Source organism: Lycorma delicatula, chromosome 2 (genome assembly GCF_047948215.1).
Source record: "Lycorma delicatula isolate Av1 chromosome 2, ASM4794821v1, whole genome shotgun sequence".
NCBI lineage: Eukaryota > Metazoa > Arthropoda > Insecta > Hemiptera > Fulgoridae > Lycorma > Lycorma delicatula.
In genome coordinates this window covers 8,036,093-8,060,358 of record NC_134456.1, presented here as the reverse complement: position 1 = coordinate 8,060,358, position 24,266 = coordinate 8,036,093, and the positions used below count along the sequence as shown (strand labels likewise).

The 24,266-nt window shown below is 28.7% G+C and overlaps 1 protein-coding gene across 1 annotated transcript in view; it reads right to left on the bottom strand.

Annotated features, from left to right (window-relative positions):
- Nucleotides 1–1,417: 1,417 nt before the first annotated feature.
- Nucleotides 1,418–24,266, bottom strand: part of LOC142319827 (polyglutamylase complex subunit TTLL1-like) — a 36,448-nt gene continuing 13,599 nt past the window's right edge. Inside the window, exons 5-10 of the mRNA XM_075357500.1 lie at nt 17,925–18,126; nt 14,077–14,307; nt 9,137–9,246; nt 4,792–5,148; nt 2,761–2,831; nt 1,418–1,935 (exon numbers count right to left, since the gene is read on the bottom strand). Coding sequence (XP_075213615.1) covers nt 1,709–1,935; nt 2,761–2,831; nt 4,792–5,148; nt 9,137–9,246; nt 14,077–14,307; nt 17,925–18,126 — 1,198 coding nt within the window. The 3' untranslated portion in view covers nt 1,418–1,708. The remainder of the gene's footprint in view (nt 1,936–2,760; nt 2,832–4,791; nt 5,149–9,136; nt 9,247–14,076; nt 14,308–17,924; nt 18,127–24,266) is intronic.

Below are 24,266 nucleotides of genomic sequence, written 5' to 3'. Positions count from 1 at the left end.
CACAATGTGCCACAGAAAAGTGTGGCGGGTACAGCTTCATATAAAGAAGAATAAATCGTTCAAAGGAATGAATCATTTGTGCGCTGCGTGCAGTTCACCAGCTGCCTGGCAAACCACGTGGTTCACTCTGTGCACTAGCAGCTAAAATAAAAATGTGAGCACATACATCAAACAAACAAATCCAAGCACCATCCTTTTTTATAGAAAGTGAAAGTATCAAAATTGATTTATTTATTATTATTTTTAAACAAATTAAATATAAATAACACTTTGTTCTTTTTATTTTTTAAAAATGTTTATCACCTAGTCTTCATAGTGCCAAAAATCCCACATCCTTCAAAATTAATTACTAATTTACTATTTTTACTCTTCCATCTAAGTTCTATTGCAGCTGCAGTAATGTAAAGGGAAAATGTAGCAAAGGGCCAAAATTTTGGCATCAGCATTTTTGCAAATGTCAACATGTCAAGATTCCCATAGTTCAAAAAACACAAAAAATACAGAAATTTCTGGAAAATGTACATATATACATACAAAAACAAACATGTGTTGGCCTGTATTATGATTAATATCTCCACACAGGCTTAACATAAATTCTTCTAAAATTGCTCAAAAGCTTTCTACGTATGGGACGTTGATGACATTAAGTTTTGACAAATTTAAAATATGGGGAAATGATAGTTTTAGCTACTTTAAATTTTTATATAATGATCAAAGAAAATTGACCTATAGTATGATGAAAATACTTACTAAGTTATTAAAATTCAAAGTTTTCCACCAAATCAGGTCGACTTATTGAAATAAATAATATGTCAATTAAAAATACTGTTGAGTACCAAAAAACAAGGAGACTGAATGAGACCTATGCTTAAAATATAAATTTTTTAAGCTTTAATTTTCAAAATTGAAAATCTATTTGTATCTAGTATTAATGTAGATGATGTGGGAATGTTTTAAAAAAAGAGTTCCAGGAGATCCAACTACTGAATTTTAAATGTTTTTTTTATTTGTTTGTTATTTCCGATGCTTTATCTGTTCTTCAAGTTGTTAAAAATATTTTAGCTTTTAAACTAGGAGATATCAAATGGGACCCAAATTTTTTAAGATTTTTTTAGAAATACACTCTAATTGCAATATAATTTTGACGTTAAATCATCAATTTGATACCATAAGGAAGTCAACCGGAGCCAAAAACTTTTATTTTTTCTCAATTACACTTTTAATACTGAAAACCTTTTAGGTAAAATCTTCATTTGACCAACTTGAACAAATCGGACCCAAATTCTTTTTCTGAATATTTAGATGTTTTTCACAATATTTTACATTAAATATTTCATAATTAAGTCATTAATATTTTTAAATCTTATGACACATTTTAAATTAAGATCTGTCAGAGTTAAAGCCAGAAAGTTATGCAATCCTTTGCCAGCTTTTTTATTTAATTAATAATACATAAATTTATTTTTCATAATTCTTTACTAAAAATCTTTTTTTTTAATATTTAGTTTCAATAAAACAATACGGTCCAATTAACAAGTAAGTATCAATTTTTTTAGTTCCTTCCATTTTAAATTGATAATATTGACAAAATATTACATATTGATAAAATTAGCAACGATTTAATTATTTCTATTTTATTCATTATTAAAATTCACAATATATAATGAAATATGTAATAAAATATATAGTAAACTTATATAGTTCTCATTCATATATCATCATTATTATTATCACCATTACTGCTTACGTATACATCAGAACAAGAATCATTATCAACATCCTCAAAGTACTCCTCAAATGAATCATTTGAATATGAAGATACAACTTCATTACGATCACCTGACTGTTCATCATTTTCATTCATAAATTCATTCAGGGATGGAACTATTCCTTTTGTTTTATATTCTCCTTTAAAATTAACTGATCTATTTCCTTCTGTAATAAAAAAAGAAAACTGAAATACACGCAAACACAAAAAAAAATACAGAAAAGAATATGTTTAAAAAAGAGGAAACACATACCGTATCACTAGCATTTTTTAGTTAAAACTTCATGGTTAAAATAAAAATATTGTGACTGAACTGTTCTTCCTTCCATAAACCCAATTATTTTTTTTTTCATTTTTTATTTAGTCTATTTTCAGGATTCTCAATAGAATTTTATTTTATGCTAAATGTCCTATTATCAACCAAAAATGTATTTTATCATGCAATTTTGGGGATTTGAATCATGATTATTTTAAGCCTGAAATGTAGTTTCAGGCTAGCCTAGCCTTTTCCTCTCTCCCAACATTCAACTCCAATAAAATACACAACTAATTAGTTAATCAAGTGAACACATTTAATTTTTTTTTTAATGTTTAAAAATATATTGAACAATTATTTATCTGTCCTGTATGTGTTATAAATGGTGGAAAATGACATAAAAGAGAAGACACAATTCACTCTTGAAATAACATAATCAGTCTCAAGAATATTAGCATCTCTTGTTAGGCTTACTTGCGAGATATTTCCGAACATCATCAATGAGCTGAATGTACTACTACATACCAGCATTCCAAACCCAGTTAAATGCTGATGATATTTTGTCCGCTTGATATTATCTCTCAGTTCAGTTCTATTCACCAAACAATCACCAATAATCTACTTATCAATTGTAGTTCACGTGAGGCTTTGAAAAGAAGTGTTATAATTTAATGATAAAAGTTACTAAATACTTCAAAATACCTGATTAATGAAATAAACATCTGAAATTTTATACCTGTTCGTTTAGAAGAATCCTTTAGATCATCTTCTTTGCTTGTAGAATCTCTCACATCCATACTATGCTTACTGAAATAAAATAAATAAATAAAATTACAATTATATTTAAAAAGAACAAAGAGATAATTCTCTTGCTACAAATTCATATGTCATGAAGTACTGTAACTGGGCATAAGCCTGTTATAGGTTTGAGAATAAATAATTATGGTAGCTAAAAAAATTACCTCCATTATAAAATATACAAAATTATAAATCTACACCTAAAAATACTTAAATAGAAAAACAGAACATTGTGAGTGAGCATGCGTGCACACCACACACACAATCATTGTATTATGTATAGAAAACCTCTACCAATTCCAGTGGGACTTACTAGGTCACTGCAATCACTAAGACCAGACTGTAACTTCTCAATATAGCACCTGACAGTGCCATTTTGATGTAAGTAGCATCAAATTGTTACTTAATTTGTCCACAGAAAATTCTCCTTTTACACACTGTAATTGGTATGTAATACATATATAATCATTATTAGGAAAAAGGAGACTGACTGTGCAACAGATCTGCCTAAGGGAAGATTGTAACTATATGATGATCAATTGCAGAAATGACTATATTTAAGCAAGATAGACTTTTTAAAATCATTTGCCACTAAATTAAGTTTTCATCTAATTATCCATAATACGAATCATAATTAAAACATATTTGTGTATTCTATTTATTCACTGATCTATGTAAATATTAATTATATGAAACAGAGTGAAAGTCTTACAAATTAAAAAATCTACTTTAATGGCAGTTTAAAAATTAAGAAGTTCAGTAATATCTAAAATGTATGAGGGAGAGTCAAATGAAAGCTTTTAAACAGCACTAAAATTTAAAACATCATGCTATTGCTATAGAAGTTGACAACAATGGTACTCATATTTTGAATAGTGGCTGAAACAGCCTTCTATCATTTGTTTTTTGAGTAGTGACTGGGTAAAACCAATTGAAATTCATTAACGAATGAAAGGTCAATATAGTGATATATGTTTGTCACTACAGTAAGTGTATGAATGGACCAGGAAATTGCTAATACTTATTTCAGTAAAGATACTCTCAGACTAGAACAGTAACACCAAGTAATGATATGAGAGATCATTACAGTACTTGAAGGTATGATGAAGGAATATCAGCTCATAATAATGAATGAAGTAGTCATCTTTGAAGATATGAGACATGGAGAATATCCTGTTATTATGGTGCTCTGCAATTCAATGAATTATTGTAAGTGTGTAAGATATTGATTGAGAGAAATATTTGCAGTTCTTAAAAGCAATTCTCCTAAGAAAGATTAGCAATCATGATCAAACTTGAGTTCACTTTCATCGATTAATAGCAAAGAAAATGAACAAGAAATGGTTTCATAATTACTCACCAAATTCCATTCACAACTACTGACAAGTAAGGTTAAACAGATTCTCCCTTTCGGATGAAAAAGAATTGCTTTTACAGCTCTAAATATATATAGAGGGAACCCTGTCACCAGTGAAACATATCCATATCTCTTCACCAATCACTTGTACCTTTGATCAATTTCCAACAACTTGGACTTCTGTGTTTGCTCAATTGTTGCAATACTGTCTGCTCAATTGCTGCAGCCATCCAAAATCTGTTTTTTCAGTCTCTTTGACTCCACTGCATTTTTCAGATCTTCCCTCAATTCATTTTCATATCTCTGGATCATAATGGGTGGCAAATATACAATTCTGACAGAAAGGTGAAGGCAGGAGTGTATGAGTAGTTGTACTCTCTGCCAAAAGCTTTTCTTTCTAACATATTCCTACATTTCCAAAGCATTGTAACAATTATATTACTTTTGTTTATGACTTGTAATACATGCCACAGACAATTTCCATCTATAGAGAAAAATGATGCACGTACCATGTACCTTTTGTATTAAGAAGATTATAAAATAAAATAATTTGTTTTCATTCCACTCTCCCTTTTGTTTTAATTTAAAAAATTAAGCAACAAATTAACAAACCTATGATGATGAGTATGTCTATGACGACGATGATGAAGATGATGACGATATGATTGTCGATGTTGATGACGACAATGACGCTGTGTAACAAGATAAGAAGTACGATTACGGCTATGTATTGATGTAGATGACAAAGGTCTTGTATATCGATTTGTACTGTTACTGCTGTTAAAAATCCAATTATGACAACGTTGATTTTTAACAAGTGATTTATTTTTATTACGATATTTGCTTATAGAATTGTGCACAGTACGTCTAGCTTCTGCCACACATGTCTGCATCATAAGAATCTCATCATCCAATAATAATTCAAAATCTATTAGAAGCTTTCTGGCGGGGAGTTTTGGCCACCTTATACTGAAACATGAACAATTAAAACTGAACAAAATTGTTGGTTGTCAGCAATCGTTAAATTTTAGTCATCAGTTACTGCATGTGCTTTTATATTTGATAATTATTTTTTATATAAATTAAATGATAATTTATATAAATAATTTTGTATTTAAATGAACTGAAATTTAGGGTAACTACACTAGTTAACACAATTTTTGAAACTTTAGAGGCTTTTTAAATTGTATTTTTCACACTAATCAGAAATGTATTCAAAAATACTCTTAACACGACATAGTTTCTATTTATATTCTTACCATTCAAAGTTAGATATTGTATCATTAAAATGTTAGTGTATAAAAGAGAAAAAAAATTGTTAAAACAGCTTAATCATGTATGAATAATAAACGGGTAATGTTGTAGTTCAAACTACATCCAACTGATACCAGTTGCAATTTCAACTCAGATAGACAACAGATATCAACATAGATAGGCAAAACAATCATTTCACTAAATCAAATTACCTTAAAGTGAGACTTAAGCTCTTAACAATGCAACTTTATTTTATTTTGGGGTAGGGTTTCTATACTTAATTAAAGAATTATAACTTCCAATATAAATGGCACAATAAATTTTAGCGAGATGAAACTTTTGCATACTTAAAATGCTTTTGGGGATTGTACACCATAACTTATATGCGAGTTATTTGACCAATGTTTTATACCACTCCATAGTTGTAGAATTTGATTAATTATTCATTAGTGATTTAATACATATCTACTTTTGTTGATTAAAATTTTCTATAACGAATTTATGATGTGAATAGAATTTATTTACATGTATTTTTAAAGCTAGTAATTTTGATGAACACTTATGGTGAATCGATAATAGCCTGGCAGTCATTGGTCTTCTGCTCTGTGTACAAGGTGAATTTACAAAATACTTTGTTTTTAATATACATAAATAAGCACTTACTGGGTTTTTAGGAAGACAAGAGCACTTGACAGTTTGCTTAGTGCTTGTGAATAAATTTTTGATTTATGGGTGTTATTGTACACAATTGAGACCAAATATTGCTCAAATGACCCCTGGAGTTTTTTTATCTTTAATGTCCTGAATTTCCTTTAGTCCAAAAATACTAAAGTCTTGGTTATAAAACTACATACACTGGTGTGCGAATTAATGGAAAAAAATTGCACTGTAGAGGAAACTTCAGTTAAGTTGGACAAACTACTGTTTGTCTTACAATAACTGTTGATTATCTTTAATAATCTAGTATGAAGTTACACATACATTTTTTTTGTAAAATTATTAATTACAGTTGTTAAAGTTTTGTAATCGGTGCATTTGATTTTTGCTACATATTGTGTAATCTTTTACTGAGATCATTTGAATTAATTTTTCAGATGGAACTTACACCAAAAAAATGAAATAAAATCATAACTTTCCATGAATATTTTTTAATCTGTCTATGTCTAATTGCTACAAATATTGTGAAATGAGTTGAAAAAGATGATTTAATTGAGACATGAAGAAAGTGAAAATATCCTTAAAAAAAAGTTACTAAATGAGCTTTGCTGGTTAGGTTATTTAAATTGATCCTAAAAATTCAAGCAGTGATTTCTAGAAAAATGGCTGACTTTGGTATTGAAATTCATCATTTAACTCTATGACACAGATTGTTTGAACAAGGTTGAAAAATATGATGTATAAAATGTTTAAAACATATGGTAACAGAAAAATATGAAGAAAAGGGACCACTATGTGCTAATATGTAAAATGGGCTTTTGAACATCTGTTGAAAGTGATTTTCTCATATGAAACTCATTTTACTGTGGAAGGGAAATAACTGCAATTTCTTTGAAGGGTAGATGGAGAATCAATTTCTCCCAAACACACTGTTCAGTCTATGAAACATCCAATAAAAAAAATTGGCTATGTTTTTCTGTTAAAGGAACTTATAGTCTTGTTCCTATCAAAGGAATGATGAATACAGAAAAATATATAATGATTTTAATATAAAGAAATATTTCAAAATATGTATTTTAGTAATTTCCTAGAATATATAAGTTCCTCTTTCAAAGTTGTGAAGTAATAAAATACATATTCTTTTATCTATCAAGATAAAGTTCTGTCTATTGTGAAAAACAAAAATTGAGAGTTTAAGCAAGATCTTGCTCCATGTCATTCTTCAAAAGCAGCAAAAATTCAAGAATGAAAATATCAATCTGTGACTGGCTAGGAAACTTATCTCAATCCTGTTGAGAATTTATGGTCCATATGCAAAATGGAAATGAAATTAAGACTGGAAGACGAAAGAGAAAATTGTTAATAGAGCAATTCATGATTTGGGATGAAACTACATGCAATATTTGCCTGGTCAGCCCAGGCAAATCCCATCGCCAACTCAGGGGCTCAAGGCCTCCCAGAGCCAAGGGGCCTTACCGCATGGTCGCAGAGCTTGCTTCAGTCGCCATTCCCATCTACCCAGAGTGCTTCACCCCATCGATCCCCTCACTGTACATAGTCCTAATGGTTGTGAAAATAATACTGATAAATAATAATTATAGTATTCAGGCTTTATAGAAACCTGAAAAAGAAACTAAATTACAAAAAAATAGAATAATAGTAAACTGAAGTACACACATAATTGATGATGAAAAATTCATACTTATTTCTTTGTCGTGACTGATGTTCTGGTGGCAGAAATATAATAATGAAATAAAAGGATTAATCTATTTTTTCTTTAATTATTATCTTTATTTCAGAATTTCACCCTCCTGGGGCGCAGAGAACTAATGAATATTTTTAAGATCTTAACCTACAAGGTAGCAAGGGCCTCGGCTGATCGCTTAAAACCTTCCCTGGAACAACATGAATGTATCCTGCAAATTTGAAAGTAATCAGTCAGTTGGTTCTCGTGTGATGCAATAAACAAATAACTTTATATACATTTCCGAATAATCGTTATCTGTTAGATCGAGAGTGGACCTGATGTATGCTAAAGTTAGCCTTCAACCTATTAACAAACACCCCATTTGAATTTTTAAAATCGGACGATTGATTGCAGAGATATTAAAAGAGCACCCCATTGCACCTTCCAAAACAATGCCACAGGGGCACTCTGTTTGTTACCAGTTGATTGTGATAATTGGTCTAGCCTCCCACAAGGTGCTTGCATGCCTCACCACACTAACCTCACAAGAAGTCCCCCACAGGAAGCCCATGTGTCATTTAACAGAAATTTTTTTAATTTATTTAATATTATAAAGTTAATTCTATTATTTTTGTAATTATTCATTCAACTGATTCAAATCATTCAGTTCAAACCCAGCTCACACAGTGATAGAGGCTTACAGTTCATTAATTCAACTGATTAAAGTTTATATTTCAATTGGCAAATCTCCCCACTACTATATATACATATATATATATATATATACATATATATATATATATATACATATATATATATATATATATATATATATATATGAAATATATGTATAAAACCCTTCTCAGTTTTGCCAAGAAACATGGGTAAAAATTTGGTGAGATTGATAGAGTAGTTTTTTATTTATCCCTAACAAACAAAAGCCTCTTCTTCTATATATAACAATATAGATTCACTTAATATGTTATTACAAAGTAGCTTAATTGTATTATTAAAAACCCTTGCTGCAATTATTGCATTAAAAGTAGTTCAGGGGAATGTTACTGCAGAATGGATAACAGTATGTGACCTTCACTCACTGATTCCTTTCAAGTTAATATAGTATGGAATATGGTTTCAGTAGATCAGAAACTATATTTTTTAAAGAAATCTTCATTTCCATTAAATTATTTATACATTTTTTATCAGAATGCTTAAAACAAAAACATAATTTGTCTCTTAAACTGATTACTTGTTACAATCAAAAACATTTAGACATCTGATTATTATAACAGTATATTTTGTTCCAATCATAAGAAAGGTACAGTTTTAAATAAAAGGTAAATTTTAAAAAAAACTTACTCTGGCATTCCACTTGGTGGTAACACAATATCCAGTATTTGGTTAATAAGTTTCCTTTTTAAAATTCTATCATTAGTAGTAGTTGATGTTAAAGAGGGTGCAGCATTAACCTACAAAAATTTCAATAGTATATAGTAGTTGTAAATGACACTAGGTATTATTATTATTATTATCATTATGCTAGTAGAGGTATTTTAGCTCATTACAGTCCAACCAATTTATTTAATTATATTTCTTTTAATATTATTCTTTACTTTCAAATTAGGTCTATCCCCCCCTTACATACACACATGTGCACGTCCAGATGGACGGATGGATAGACAGAGCAATGAATACGTAACATTTTAATATTCATTCTTCAAATTGATTTCTAGTTTTAGTCGAAATAATATGAGCAAATCTTAATTTTTTCTTCTCTGTATTGTTTTACTCCTCCTTCAAGTTTCCTTTCAGATTCCTAATTGTTTCTTCCATATACAAATAAAAAAATATTAGAACTATGTCTTACTTTTTGTACCATTTACCTTGTTCTACTTTATTATAGTTATATATTTTAAATAAATTACTTATTTGGATCATAACAGTACATGTGAACATGTCCTGAATGATAGGGGTTTTCTATCGTGAATAAGGAACTCTCTAGGAATTTGTCTGGAAGGATCAAGGTAAACCATGGAAAAGCCTTGGTCAGATCAGCATTTACGAGGTACAAAATTATACATTAAAAAATATACTCACCTTATGAAATAATAGTGATGATGCCATTATATGAAGTTAATAAATAAATTTACAGTTAAAAATTTACAATTTGTAAGGTGATCATTTTTAAATGTTTGACATATCTATTAAACAGATGTGCAGAAAATTCAAGTTAACACAATAATATTGTTTCTATAAAAGTAAATTGTTTAATTTAATTTTAAATAAATTGATACGAAGATCTTTTAGATCATTCGATAATTCATTAATAGTAATGACTGAAACCTTAACTGATGGTTTAAATAATAAAAAGAAGGAAATGGTTTAAAGAAAGAGGGAAATTGAGTTAAAATAAGAGTGACCATGCAAATTTTAAATGGATTCAATTAAGGAGAAAGTTGATAATAGATTGCAAAGTTAGAATGTTTAACAAGTCATTTCTTCATATAAAAGATTTAAGATATATTTTTAACAACCCAAGCTGGGATATCCTTGATTGTAGAAACACCTGTACAAAAAGAAGCTGAAGAGTAATTAAGATCCTACCTTGTACCAAAAAAAAAAACACTATGCTATGTTAACATGAAAACAGTTCTGTTGTTTGGTTTAATGGAACTGTAGTTAGTAATTTAGAAATAAATAATTTTGAACAATTTATAAAAAAGAACCTTTCATTTATACTTCAAATCTTTTTTTCTTAAAACCTTAGGCATTTTATATAATCAAATGCTGTACAAAATCTAAATATGTCATATACGTAGATTTGTTTTCCTCAACAAATTTCTACAATTAACTTAATGATTAAATCTTTTGTCATGGACCCGTGGCCTTTTCTGAGACCAAATTAGTTTTCATATAATATACATTCTTCCTTGTTTTAAGATTATATAAATAATTATACTAATTAATAATTTGAAGACAAGAGACGTTAAAACTTACAATATAATAATTCTTACTCTATTTACTCAACTTTCTTTCTTTTGGTAAAAATAATGCTTTCATGAAAATCCAAGTGTACCTCTCCAGTTACATAAAGTAATAATTTATAATATCAAAGCATTTTAAATATATATAGCTATAGAAATTCCAGTTATTAATATTATAGTTTCTTTTCCATTAATTCATTAACACCTAAAAATTTTACTACACATATGTGATAATTAACTAGGGTTATTATCAGGTTAATACATAAGTTTAGTTAATACATAAGGTTCAGGTCAAGGTCAAGGTTAGGTAAGGTAACATAACTAACGATTCCGTGTACTGAATTAAATTATGCATGGTATCAACATAACCTAATGCTAACTAACCTCATCTAATTAACATTCAATTTTTAAATTACATAAAAAAAGGAGCTTTATACTAAATACAAAATGGTATTGAATTAAATAGTTATATTTAAAATGGTACTGAATTAATGGAAAAGAACCATTTTATATCATAATCTGCATTTCATCAGTTAATTTGCAAAGTTAACCAATAAAAATTTCTATCCATTAAGGATACAGAATATTAAAAAAAATTCAATAATAGTACACTACTCACCAATTAATTGGAATATCAATATGGTAACATAATGTGTTACATATAGTATGTTGAAGCATTTTACAAAAAATTAGTTTTGTAGATATTACAATAATACACTCACTGATCTTTTACATTTGATGATTAGTGTTTAACTTTTTTTCTTACATATTAAGTCTTAAGCATAACCTATCTATTATTAGGGCTTCTTCAAAAAATTAGAATGAGTTTTTAAGATAAAAAAATGGTTTGTTAAATCATTATTTAGCCTCCATAAGTATGAATCGTTCATAAGTTTAATTAACATTTTAACTTATCCATGTGTTCATATTTACAAAAATACAATCTTTACCAAAAATAAATCATAATTTCTTTAAAAAAACTCAGACTAACTAGACAACAGAACTGTTTTTATATAACTCTACAAAATACTTTGCTTACGAGAAAAGGCTTTCTTTTTGATGCTTGCTATTTTAAAATGCTTGAGATTGTTAATAAAATACTAAACCATTTAAAAAATCTTCCCATCAATTTCTCTAAAATATTTTTTTTTACAGAAAAAATATTACTCTTTAAAGAATTTTTAAATAATAATAATAATTTTAAAAAAAAAAATAAATAAAAACCACTGAATTTTCTGCATCTCCATTCAACATGTATATAAACTTATTCTCAATGAATTTTCATTAATACTTTTGAATTGTAATTTATTTTCTAGTTTTTTAACATTTAATTATTCATGCATTACCTTTACATTATTTAATGTGTTTATATTTTAATCACATTATTATTTATTATATAATAAATTCTGTTTTTTTGTATGCTTCTCTGACCAAGGTTTTATAACAGTTTTCTTTGATATATCCTGGCAAATGTTAGGGTAGTTCCTTTTTTATTCACAGACTAACATACCAACTCATTCCTGTTGAGGTCTATAAAGTGTATTATTAAGTACCAATCAGAATAAAAGATTTATTTATATATGAAAGCAGCTACAACAGGATATCATTATGGCCCTGGTAATTATGAGAACTAATTACTTGATATGTATGATATGCATACTGAGTACAAGTAGATTTCTTGCTCTTACTAAAAAGTACATCTAAATCTAGTTTCAAAGTATATCAACACAAAAGATAAAGAACCAGTGGGATACAACTAATACCATTTACAACAAACTAATTAACAATGTAAAAATTATCACTTTCAAACTTTTATATCTGCAAAGAGTGATCTTCTGAACAAACTATAAGCTTTAATTTCTGTGTTTTAATTTTTATATGGTTTTACAAACAACTGTAGTCTTTAAGCTTTCTTTCTTTTATAATTGTTTCATGTAACATACCTTTGTCATCCCAAAGTATTCAGAAAGTTGTTAGAATAGAACATTATTATTTCTAGAATAGAACAGATTATTTCTAAAGTATGCCTGTGTATTATGCACATTATTAAAAATTATGTTATTCATTACAACTAAATTGCTAAATGTATGGGATGGCAGGATGTGTCCCTTTACACTGTAATAAATCCAGCTTAATCTGGCTTTACTGCTGCCAATTTTTACCACCACCAATATTGTTCCCTGCTGCTGGAAAAGGTTGGGAGGATAAGTCATGGTGGGGATCGTTCAGCGCATTCATTCGTGGTGGGATGAGCTTAGTTGTAGTAGTGTGGAACGATGAGGGATATGAGTACATTCACCATCAAACAGCGTTTCCTAGCTTGTGTGTGGATCCATGAACGTCTACACACTGGTAAAACATCGGAAAACATTATGTATGACCTTTTTGTATATTTTGGAAAATTGTCACCATCACGGCAAACGTTACTGACATGCAAGAAGAAGGTTTTTACAACAGGAAGTATTCTTGATCTGCCGTGCAGTGGGAGGCCAAGCACTCAAGCTGAGACATGTGCTACTGTGGAGGTACTGATTCAATGATCACAGATGAAAGCAATGTGTAAATATTATCCAGAGTTAGGCATTCCGAAATCAACAATGAGAGCTAACGATAAAAATAACGTCATGTTCTCAGACAAGTGTGCGAATTATCAAAGCTCTTGTAACCGAAATGTTTTTTCATGGCAAAAGACAATCCTTTTTTCATGACAATCATACACAATCCACCTCATGTTGTGATTTGGGCTGGGATGAGAGCTGAACATCTCCTTGGTTCTTATTTTTTCGATGGCACAGTTAATCAACACAGTTATCTGAGAATGACTGACAAGTGATTGCTTCCAGAATTAATGGCAAAAGGGATCGCTGATATCATTACATTTCAACAAAATGGTGCTCCACCACACTTTGCTTTGAATGTCTGCAGAAATGTGACATTTTTCTGAATTGCTGTATCAGATGTGGGTCAGAGGAGTTACCAGCTCCATTGCCTTGGTCAGCAAGAAGTCCTGACTTCATCACACCTTATAATGCATTATTCGGTTTTGTAAAAGAAGAGATCTAAAAATGCAGATACGTCAACAAAGAGCAGCTCCAAGATGCTGTTTGATCAGCATTTGAAACAGTCACTTCTGATGTGCTGTTGCAGATGAACAACTGGGACATGGAGGCGCATACAGCTGTGCTTTGAACTGTGGTGGAATCCACATTGTCGATCCATAGAAGGTAAGCTGCACCTATCTTACTAATTTCACAACTAGTGTAAAGGGGCTTCCTGCTCACCGTGTAATACAAAAAGTATATAATAAAAACTTACCTCTATAAGCCATGGTTTGTATGAGTTATCAATAATAATATCATAGCCATAACATTCAAAACAATGTCTATCATTTGTTATTTGTTGAGCAGCTGCTTTAAGAGAATGTACAATTAACCATGTAATCCTATCAAATAACAATTTTGTTTCTGACCAACCCAATACTCCTTCTAAATAAAGACGTAAATTTTGTGTATTCCATTTTCCACCATGCTGTTTGTTATATTCTCTCTGAAAATTTATAGAAATCAAGTGTAACATAAATACATGGTGAATTTTTTTCCTAATTTAATGATTAGTTTCTACTAACAATCTTTCTAGAAAATCTATTCAAAAATATTTTTTAAATTATCCACATTCAGGTAATGTTATGTTCATACAAACAAAATACATTAATTTCTTATAAAATTTTTTAGATGTTTTTCAATAAGGTTTAATATACGTAAGTGATTGAAAAAAGAAAACGTATTGTCACACTTAATTTATTTAATAAATATATGGAAATTGTAGTAAGAAATATTAAAGCAAACGAACACGTTCAATTATGATTGAATACAGTGAATTTTACTGTTGATTAATCTGGGGAAGAAAAATGAAAATGTACAAAATCTGTGGGATGCATGGAATTAAACTAAATAAAATTGAATATTTTCTACATTAACACACTTTTTGTCAGTGAACTAACATGTCTTGGCTTTGGTGTAGAGCAAGACATGTTAGTTAGTTTTAAATTAACTACTTAATGGACCTCAGTTTAAAATAGCTACATTGGTTTGGGAATAGAGATATAACTGGAGGAGGAGGTAATTATCAGACTTTATAATTTCATTATCAAATGAATAAGTATATAGAAGAGTCTAGGAGAGTGTATTTAATCATAGCTTCTCTCATAAAATGGTATCTTTTTTAAAAGCTAATGTGAGATATATTTTTTTTCTTTTTAATTGTTAAAATATTGAGTTTTTTCTCCATCAAGAAATTAAAAATATTTTTAAGCCACACAATGTCTTCCAACTCCAAAAAATTCAAAGATGCCCTCCTTGATCCCCATATGTAACATGCATGCATACATTCATGCACACTACTCCTATACAGTTAGAGAAATTTTTAATTTTACATTGAAGATTTATGTCTTAGGACTAGATATGTAACTATATATTTTTATATTTAAATTTGTGGCTGTAAAATAATAAAAATTATGAATTTTTCTAAAACAATATATATTTTTTACCATCAATCGACTGTTAGATGCACTTTAGCATTACTTTATACAGCTTAGAAATACTTTAATTATTCTTACATACAAGTATGTGTTATATCCTACAAACATTTACTTAATGCATTCAACTTAATTTTTTTTGGAAGAGTTTTAAATTTTTTTAAACATTCTGAACCAAATTTTATAAATACAGTGTTTTTAATAACTTATTTCAAAATTTTTTCAATCACTCTTGCAATCATCTTGACTGACTGGTATTGCTGTTTACACTCTACAATCTGTTTATAATCTGTATATAATCTGTTTATTGATTTTGCAAACAGTTTTTCTGAGTTAGGCAAACAAGTATTTAGAATGTCATCAAAAAGTATATTTGATTTTAGTATGGAAAATGCTCACCATGAAGGAATACTATTTTGAAAGGAGATTCTCAAGTTAAAAAAAAAAAATCATATTAACCATAGATCTAGAAATGCTTCTTTTCTTTAAGTTAAAAAACTGATAAAATATTTTACCCTATTTTTACTCTGTATGTAATGTAGTACTATAAAGTTTTGGTCCTAATTATGATAAAAAATTAATGTGTATGTTCCCACAACTGTATCTCTAATATATATATATTTTTTTTTTTACAGGCCGTATTACAAAATCCAAATCAAAGATCACAATTTTTAACACTTGGCCATAAAGTAACTATTAAATTGCTAATTAAATAAAAATTTGTAACCAACTGTCTAACAGTACATAATACTATTGACAACAGTAGACCACAATCAAATTAAATTTCAGTTCTTTTAGTCAGGGATGCAAAGCTGGTTAATTGAAAATATTTTATAATAATCAGTTGATTTGTAAATAAAACAATATATTAAACAGGATTCTGAATTTTCTCTTTTATCTTAACTTTGCTTTTAAACAAGATTCTGAATTTTCTCTATTATTTTGACTTTTGCTTTTAATTAAAGTTAAAATTTGACTTTATTTATATCAATTTTATCAGTATTTAATAAATTCTGTGCAAAATTGGTTATTAAGTTTTATTTGTTAATTAGCAGTTTAACAAAGTTATTTACATCACCAAACAAAAAAAAAATCATGTTTTTTGACAATACTTTTTTGAGGTTTATGTGACCTTCTAAAAACATATTAGAGAATCAGGTTTTCGAAACCAATTTTTAACAATTTTCCAAGTCAAACACAACATACAAATACACTAATTTTTTTACCATAATTATTGTCCAAAAATGTTATACCTACTTTATATTATAAACAAAATAAACATCAGGATGAAATCTTTTGGCAGTCGTAACTCAAAACAAATCATTTTCAGACCTATGTTTACATGAGTTTTTTGTCCTTATTTATAGTTCTAGAATTATCTCCCAGAATAATGTCCTTTCCTGATTGAACATCCTGTATTGTTTTTTTTTTGTATGTTCATACATCCACAGGGTTACATTGATTGAGGGTAGTTGATTGTTCGAGATGATAATGGCAAATTTCATTGAAATCCACTACCATTGAAAATACTCTTGGTAACTGATACATTACAAAAAAGGGATTGCATTTAAATTCACTCAAAAATAATGATGTATTAATACCATAATTTAATTGAGAATACCCTTGAAAATAAATATGATTAAAAAGGATGAGAAAGAAATTATACTATATACAAACAATACAGCAAAATCATTACATCAAATGAAATGAAAAATCTCATTTTCAAGATAAAGGAAATGGGACATTTACAGTATGTGGGCATTTTAACCAAGTCGTATTGATTAAAGCCTTTACGAATCTAATGGCAATGATCTGAGATTTATGGACTCTGCACTTCTACATTATAATGTTGTCATATAATAATCTGCACAGGTCGGACATTCCTTTTTTTTAGTTTTTAACAGATTTAAAACTTGTTCATCATCATTATTATTATTATTATTATCATCAACTAAAAAATATAAATATAATATAATATTTGCAATAAGCAAATTATATTACATATTAGTATATATTACAAATTAAATACAGAATTAAAGCACTTTTACTATTGGACAAAGTATAGCAATTAATGATTAGTAACACCAATCTTTTTAAGATCTAATTAATAAATAAGAAGCTGCAAAAACTGCAAACAGAGTGCATTAAACCATTGTTTCTAAGGAAGCAGGTTTCATACACAAGTGGTATCAGAAAATAACAACTTAATTGAAAAAATATACAATTCCTGAAATTATATGAAGCATGAACACGGTAAGAATTCAGCACTGCCAGCAGTCAACAACACTAATTTACAAAAACAAATTATAATTTCAGCAATTACTATAATGCATATGCAGCAATAATATTTAATCTGCTTCATTCAGCAAAATATATAACTAGTAAGTTATATCAAATTGTAAATAAGATAATCTATAGGAAAAAAATCTCTTTTGAAACAAAATCATCTTTATAAGACAAATAAATCTAGATATAAAATAAATGAATCATAGATTCCTGACATTCAAGTGACATGATCTACACAATGTATCAATCTGAATAAAACTGATCTATTTATTAGCAAAATAAATTAAAGGTTATTATGTGATACTAACAAAGAATATAACAGAACGCACTGTACATCACTTACTCCTTGTTTTTGTATAGAAACATTTGTCAAATGTATAAACATATTATCTAACTGATGAACACTGGTATCGTACTTTTCTGTACAAAATCGACAGAATCCATGTTTAAATAAATAAACCTTTAATGGTACAAATGATGTCACCAATACATATAAACGTAAATCAAATTTTTTTCCTCCGATTAACAATGGATTTTCTATATACCTCAGAGAAAATAAAAAAGGCTGATTAATAAAGATTTATATCTGTATAATGATTAAGTCAATGAAAGATATTTGTTATTTGTAATTACAATAAAGCTTATAAAACACAATACCCAATCACATTAAACAAAAAAAATTGATGAGGACACCACATGACTTATCTTACACCTATTAAATTACATATACACTTATTTCATTTGAAAGTGAGATACGATCTCCAGTTCTTTAATAAAGTCGACAGTTACACAATTGCTAAACTATTAGCTTTTTATTAACATCAAATATTTATAAAATTATTAATTCAACCAATCATACCTGAAATATTAGGATAAAGTAAGTCCCTTTATTATTCTTTAAATAAATGTAAGTCTTATATACTATGTTTTTTTAATTATTATGATGTAACCATCAACAAAACAAAACAGGAGAAGGTTACTAAATTTTGTAGCGATATTTATTAACAATGAAATAAATGCATAAATAAAAAAAAAATTATATATTTATACAGCAGAAATGGAGAACCAAGTAAGCGTTACCTATTCACGCATATCATACTTCACCATTATAAATTTTTTTTTTTCATTAAATTCAATGAAAATAAAAACAAAACTGGAATAGGTTACTAAATTTTTAGTTAACATTTTTAACATATTTTTACTGGGTTTTAAATGAGTACAGTGTGTAGGGGGTTTTTGTCTTTGTATATTTATTCTGAATTTATAACATTTCTTACTACAGTTTGTAAATTTTCAGTAAGTCTCACATCTTGTCTATACTTTGGTTTCAAAAGAATGACATTCAAATTTTTAGGTAAAAATGCAGAATAATGAGCAATGTTTGTTCCACCCATCAGTATATAGTATGGTTATAGGCTTTAAAGATACTGAATCATTGTCATTGTTGAATGTACTTTTTGTAAACAAGAAATTATTTTAATTCAATAGGCCTGAATCACATCTAACTCTGCAAGAAAATAACTATACTCACCTTTTTTCTAAAAAAAAAAGTTAAATCAGTGTAAGACACCTAAGAACTGTATTACTGTAGCGCAAGGGAAGGCACTGCTCAGAACACTGATTTGAACTACATTGTGTGTGTGAATAGTACACACTATTTATGTGTCTTCATTACAAAATACTAACACACTTTATTCAATTATACTCAAGAAAAATGCCCTAAAAATTTCAATTTTGTTTCACACTGCTCAAGTAGATATGTGGTTTAAGTGAGAACGTATCAATTCCATTCATCATGTACACATCGGTCCGAATCCGACTTTATATACATATTTTTTATTTAACCTTTACTTTTTTCAGTTTAAATATATTGATTTATTATAATTATTAACTTCTGATTGTAAAAATTTCTGAATTGAAATGAAAAATATATAAAATTTTATTTCACTAATAACTTTTGATATCTAACTTCATATCTTTTTTTGTATTGTTATTATTGAATATTATTCATTGTTATATTTTTTTTTTACAATCAAAGGTTAGTATCTAATTATTAATAAAGCAATATGATGAAATTAAAAAAAAAAAAGTTAAAAAACATATGTACGAGGGTTATTTTTTTTTCAAGGTCCGATCAGTTGTGAAATAAAAACCCGCGCAAAAATCGGATGAACCTTTGCGTATATGTGTTGCGCAACATCTCTATATGGACTTCAATCACGCCGCTTCATTTCGTTTAGTTACCACGTAAACATGTCTACAACAATAGCATCTCCCGCCAAGTGTAAAGTGAGTGCGGTAATTCGATTTCTTTAGGTTGAAGGGTGTAATGCAGCTGAAATTCATCGAGAATAAGTAATGTGTATGTGAAACTTCAATGAGTGAAAGCAAAGTGCGACAATGGACATAATAAAATTTTCTAATTTAGAAAAATACTAAAAAAAAACATGCTTTAATAGTTTTTGTACAAATAAGAAATATAATAAGCATTTTTGCTTTTTTACTGCTATTCAGTTGTACTTAACCTTATTTGCAGCTGCACTGACCCATTGGAAGAAAAGGCTTATTGATTTTTTTTTTAAATTTAGATAATCAAAAAAGTCATTTTAATATTAAAAATTATTACAGAAACTTAGAATTTATTTCAATACATCTATTTATAAAAAAAGCTTAAACTTTTAAGATCAGCAATAAATAATTTCCGATCTCAGTCACAGAGTGGTAGTGTCTTGGCCTTTTATTCGGAGGTCATGGGTTCGAATCCTGGTCAGGCATGGAATTTTTCATATGCTACAAATTTCCATTTTCACATTCCCAGATACAAGCTTCTTTGTAAGCTTCTGTGGGGAATTAATTCATCAGTCAGAAAAAATAATTAAAAAATAAGGTAATTTTGTAAACCTCTTCACCGTAATATCTTCATGAACACTTTTAAAGGGCTACTTGATTCATTATTACTACTGATTTAAAGTAATAAAGATTGATAAATCCCTACAACTTTCTCTAAAATGTCCTTGAAGCAAACTATTTACATAACAACAAGTAGATTATTGTTTTTAGCTTTTGTTATAATTATAGGTTTTGAAGAGGCAAATTGGAAATGATATTATGCAGATGATTTGCTACAACTTTTGACTAGTCTCCAACTACAAACTATACATTTATTTTCCACTGATTGTGAGGAAAGTCTCATGAGAGTTCTTTCAGTATTGAGAATTTCAATATACTGACCTTTCAATCGAGAAAACCTGCTTACTTTACTACAGTAAAATACATATTCATCAATATTAGCATCAGGTGCATACATTTGTATTACTAACTTTGGAAAAAAATATCAAATTTTTTTTTACATATTTTCATTAAAATAAGTTTAGTTGCGAGGAATGATTTATCCTCGTTTGAAAAAAAGGACAGTCATATAATTCTGCTTTACCAAATGGCACCATAACTACCTACATTACATCACGATAAGTTTTTCCAAGTTTTTTCAAGAACCATAGGAGATAGAACACTAATTTTTTTTTTTTAAATTAAATTTCAATCTTTTTTCTAGTGATATGAGGGTTTAGAGATAACATTTTTACTTTCATTTTTATTTTAAAGTCATTTTGGTAGAGGGGAAAAACATTAAAAAGAGTTATATTTTTTCTAGATTAAATTTTTAAAAAACCCCGTCAGTCACTAGCCCAAAGTATGCTGAAAATTCGCTTCAAATTTGGTTATGTTAGCTTCAGTTATTTCTGAGAAAAGCTGCACTGAATTAAAAAACAAACAAAAACAGAACTTACAGGAATTCAGTAAAAAAAAAATATTTTTTATTATCTCTAAACCAGATCTAGTGACTATCAGTCACTAGAAAAAAGATTGAAATTTAATTTTTTTAAAAATTAGTGTTCTATCTCCTAATTTACTTGCCTTATTAGTAAAGACCTCCACTATATGAGGATTGATCTGGATCCTCTTGACCTTCATATAATTCTTCTAGGCTCCTTTTTTGCTTAAGTCCTCTTTTCTCTAACTTTCATCAACTTCTGATGCTTTCCATTCTACACTGCATTTTGTCAAGATTTTTCATAGCGGCTACCTTGATTTTTCCTGACTTTATTCCCATTTCCATTATTAGCATTATCTTTTTCTTACAACTATCATATAGACACCAAGCTGTAAAGTTTCCATTTGAACAAATGATTCCTTTGACAGCCGAGTTCAAATGGCATTATTTAATGATTCATTTGGATTTTGTGTTCTGCCCTTCAGAGACTTTTAGAATAAAATAGGAGTTGACATCCCAAAACTGGGGTTTATCTTTTGCATTATAATTCTCAGCAGTTAGAAATGCTGTGGGTGTTCATATTTCTCTCCAGTCATTTATTCTAATGAAATTTACACCACATGTTACTAGCAGCAGGTCTGAAATAATGAAAGTTTTGTGTTCTTCATTAGATGAAAATATATGGTAAAATTCAGTCCTATAGAATATTTCATTGAATAAACACTGTGTGCATTTCCACAGGTAGCTAACACGCAAAAAGTTAATTTCTGGATTGCTGCATCAGTGCTCAGTTTTTACACAACTGCCCAAAAAGTAATGTACTTACAGTGTATGTACGTTTGTTCCATCGTAGCAGCTGAATGGCTGAACCAATTTACATGTATGATACGTTTTTATCCTTACATTACTGGCACTATCATAAGACTATATATGTATATAGCAGTGGAGATTTGCCGGTTGAAGCGCAAATTTTAATGAATTGAATTAATGAGCTGTGAACAGTGAGCCTCTATTACTGTGTGAGCTGGATTTGAACTGAATGATTTGATAATCGAATGAATAATATTACAAAATAATAAAATTAAATTTATGTTAAATAAAATAAAATTAAATAAATTTGAATAATTTCTGTTTGTTTGAATAACAATGAATTTCCTGTGAAGTCTGTGTGTGCAAGGCTAGACCAATCATCAGTTGGTAACAAACAGGGTGCCTCTGGGGTGCTGTTTTAGGAGGTGTAATTAGGTGCTTTTACAATATCTATGCAAACAATCGTCCAATTTTCAAAAATTAAAACGGGGTAATTGTTAGGTTGAAGACTAACTTTTGCGTGCATCAGGTACTCTCAATCTATCAGATCGTGGTTATTCAGCAATATTGTTATATCTTCGCAACCAATCTTCAGATTTTCAAAATTCAAACTGAGTATTTGCTAGTGTAATACAAAATCACAATGGAACCATGAGCAATGTTGGTCAGCAATATTTTTTTGGGGAGTAGGTGTTTCTTAATTTTTAATTTATCTCTTGTTACCGGATGATGGTTTTCCATCTGAGAGAAACTGTTTATCCTCGATTTTAAATTCCTCAGAGATGTATCTAATCTTTTCTGGGTGTAACCAATGCATTCAAGCTTCTTTATTTTTACATCTTGTCCATTTGGCTTGCTTTCAGTAATAGCAGGATATGCTTCCTACATAATTTGGCTCTCACTTCTCTAAATGTTTATTATTATCCTAGTTAGGGCATTTAAAGAATTTGGTCATGATTCAAACATCAAGAACCTGTAGCGACTGATGTGAGTGATACAAGTCTATGATGTGTGTTCGCTTTTTTGACATGAGCCATCAAGGGTGACACACAGATCATAAGATATTCTCATACTTTTTATATTTAGATGGTGGTACCATATGATTCATTATTTCACATAGAATTCTGGCTGCAATGTACCCCTTCTTATAGTACGCAACCCATATACTAATACTAAATGTCATACTGCTTTACAACCTTAAATGGCTATTTTAAAATTGCTTACTATTGCCACAATATTTACAAAATAACCTAAAATCTAGGAAATTCTTTATTTAGTGGTTGTGCTTCGATTTAGAGTTATTTTATTCTATTCGTTTGGACCTTTTCTTTTTTTTAGGTATTAAGTAGAAAGGCCTTCAATCACTTGTTTCCCTAGTTTTAAGTTTTGTGTAAACAATACTTACAAACCACCATATCTGTTATTGCTTTTTGCAGCAATCCAATATCAACTATTTCATATTGATTTTCATCATTTTTATTCTCATAAAACTCTAAATTAGACTGAAGCTTTATTTTTGATCCAGATTCTTACATTGCACTACTATCAGCTTATTTGTGCATAACCTTTGTTTTTGTTTGCCTACAATCACTCTTTTTTTTAAAAACTGTACATCCAGTTCTTTTTTTATTGCCCATTTAATAAATAAAAACACAAATCACTAGCACAATTAAAATTTTCAAACGTAAATACCACTAAAACCTTCCCTCCGACAAAGAAAGCACGAAAAACTTATCTTAATATTCACTATCAATTCAGATAACGTTAGCATCCATAGTATCATCGAAAATCGATTAGCCAAGGAAAAACTCCATAAAACGATACAAAGTCCGCGAAATTCCATCTAATACAACATTAGTTATAGGATTCCAAAGTTTTCATTCCAACAAGAGAAAAATAAGACAAAATCACGTATGACATGAGAATATATTATTCTCATAAGAAATATATTGCATAACATCATGAATTAAAATCTTCACATCATGCAAAACATATAAATGCCCAAAAAAATATTTTATCATTTTCAATCCCATAAAAAGACAATCTATTTTGTAAATTTGTTTACATCTCCCTTGCTAATACTAAACCTAATGTGGCCCATTC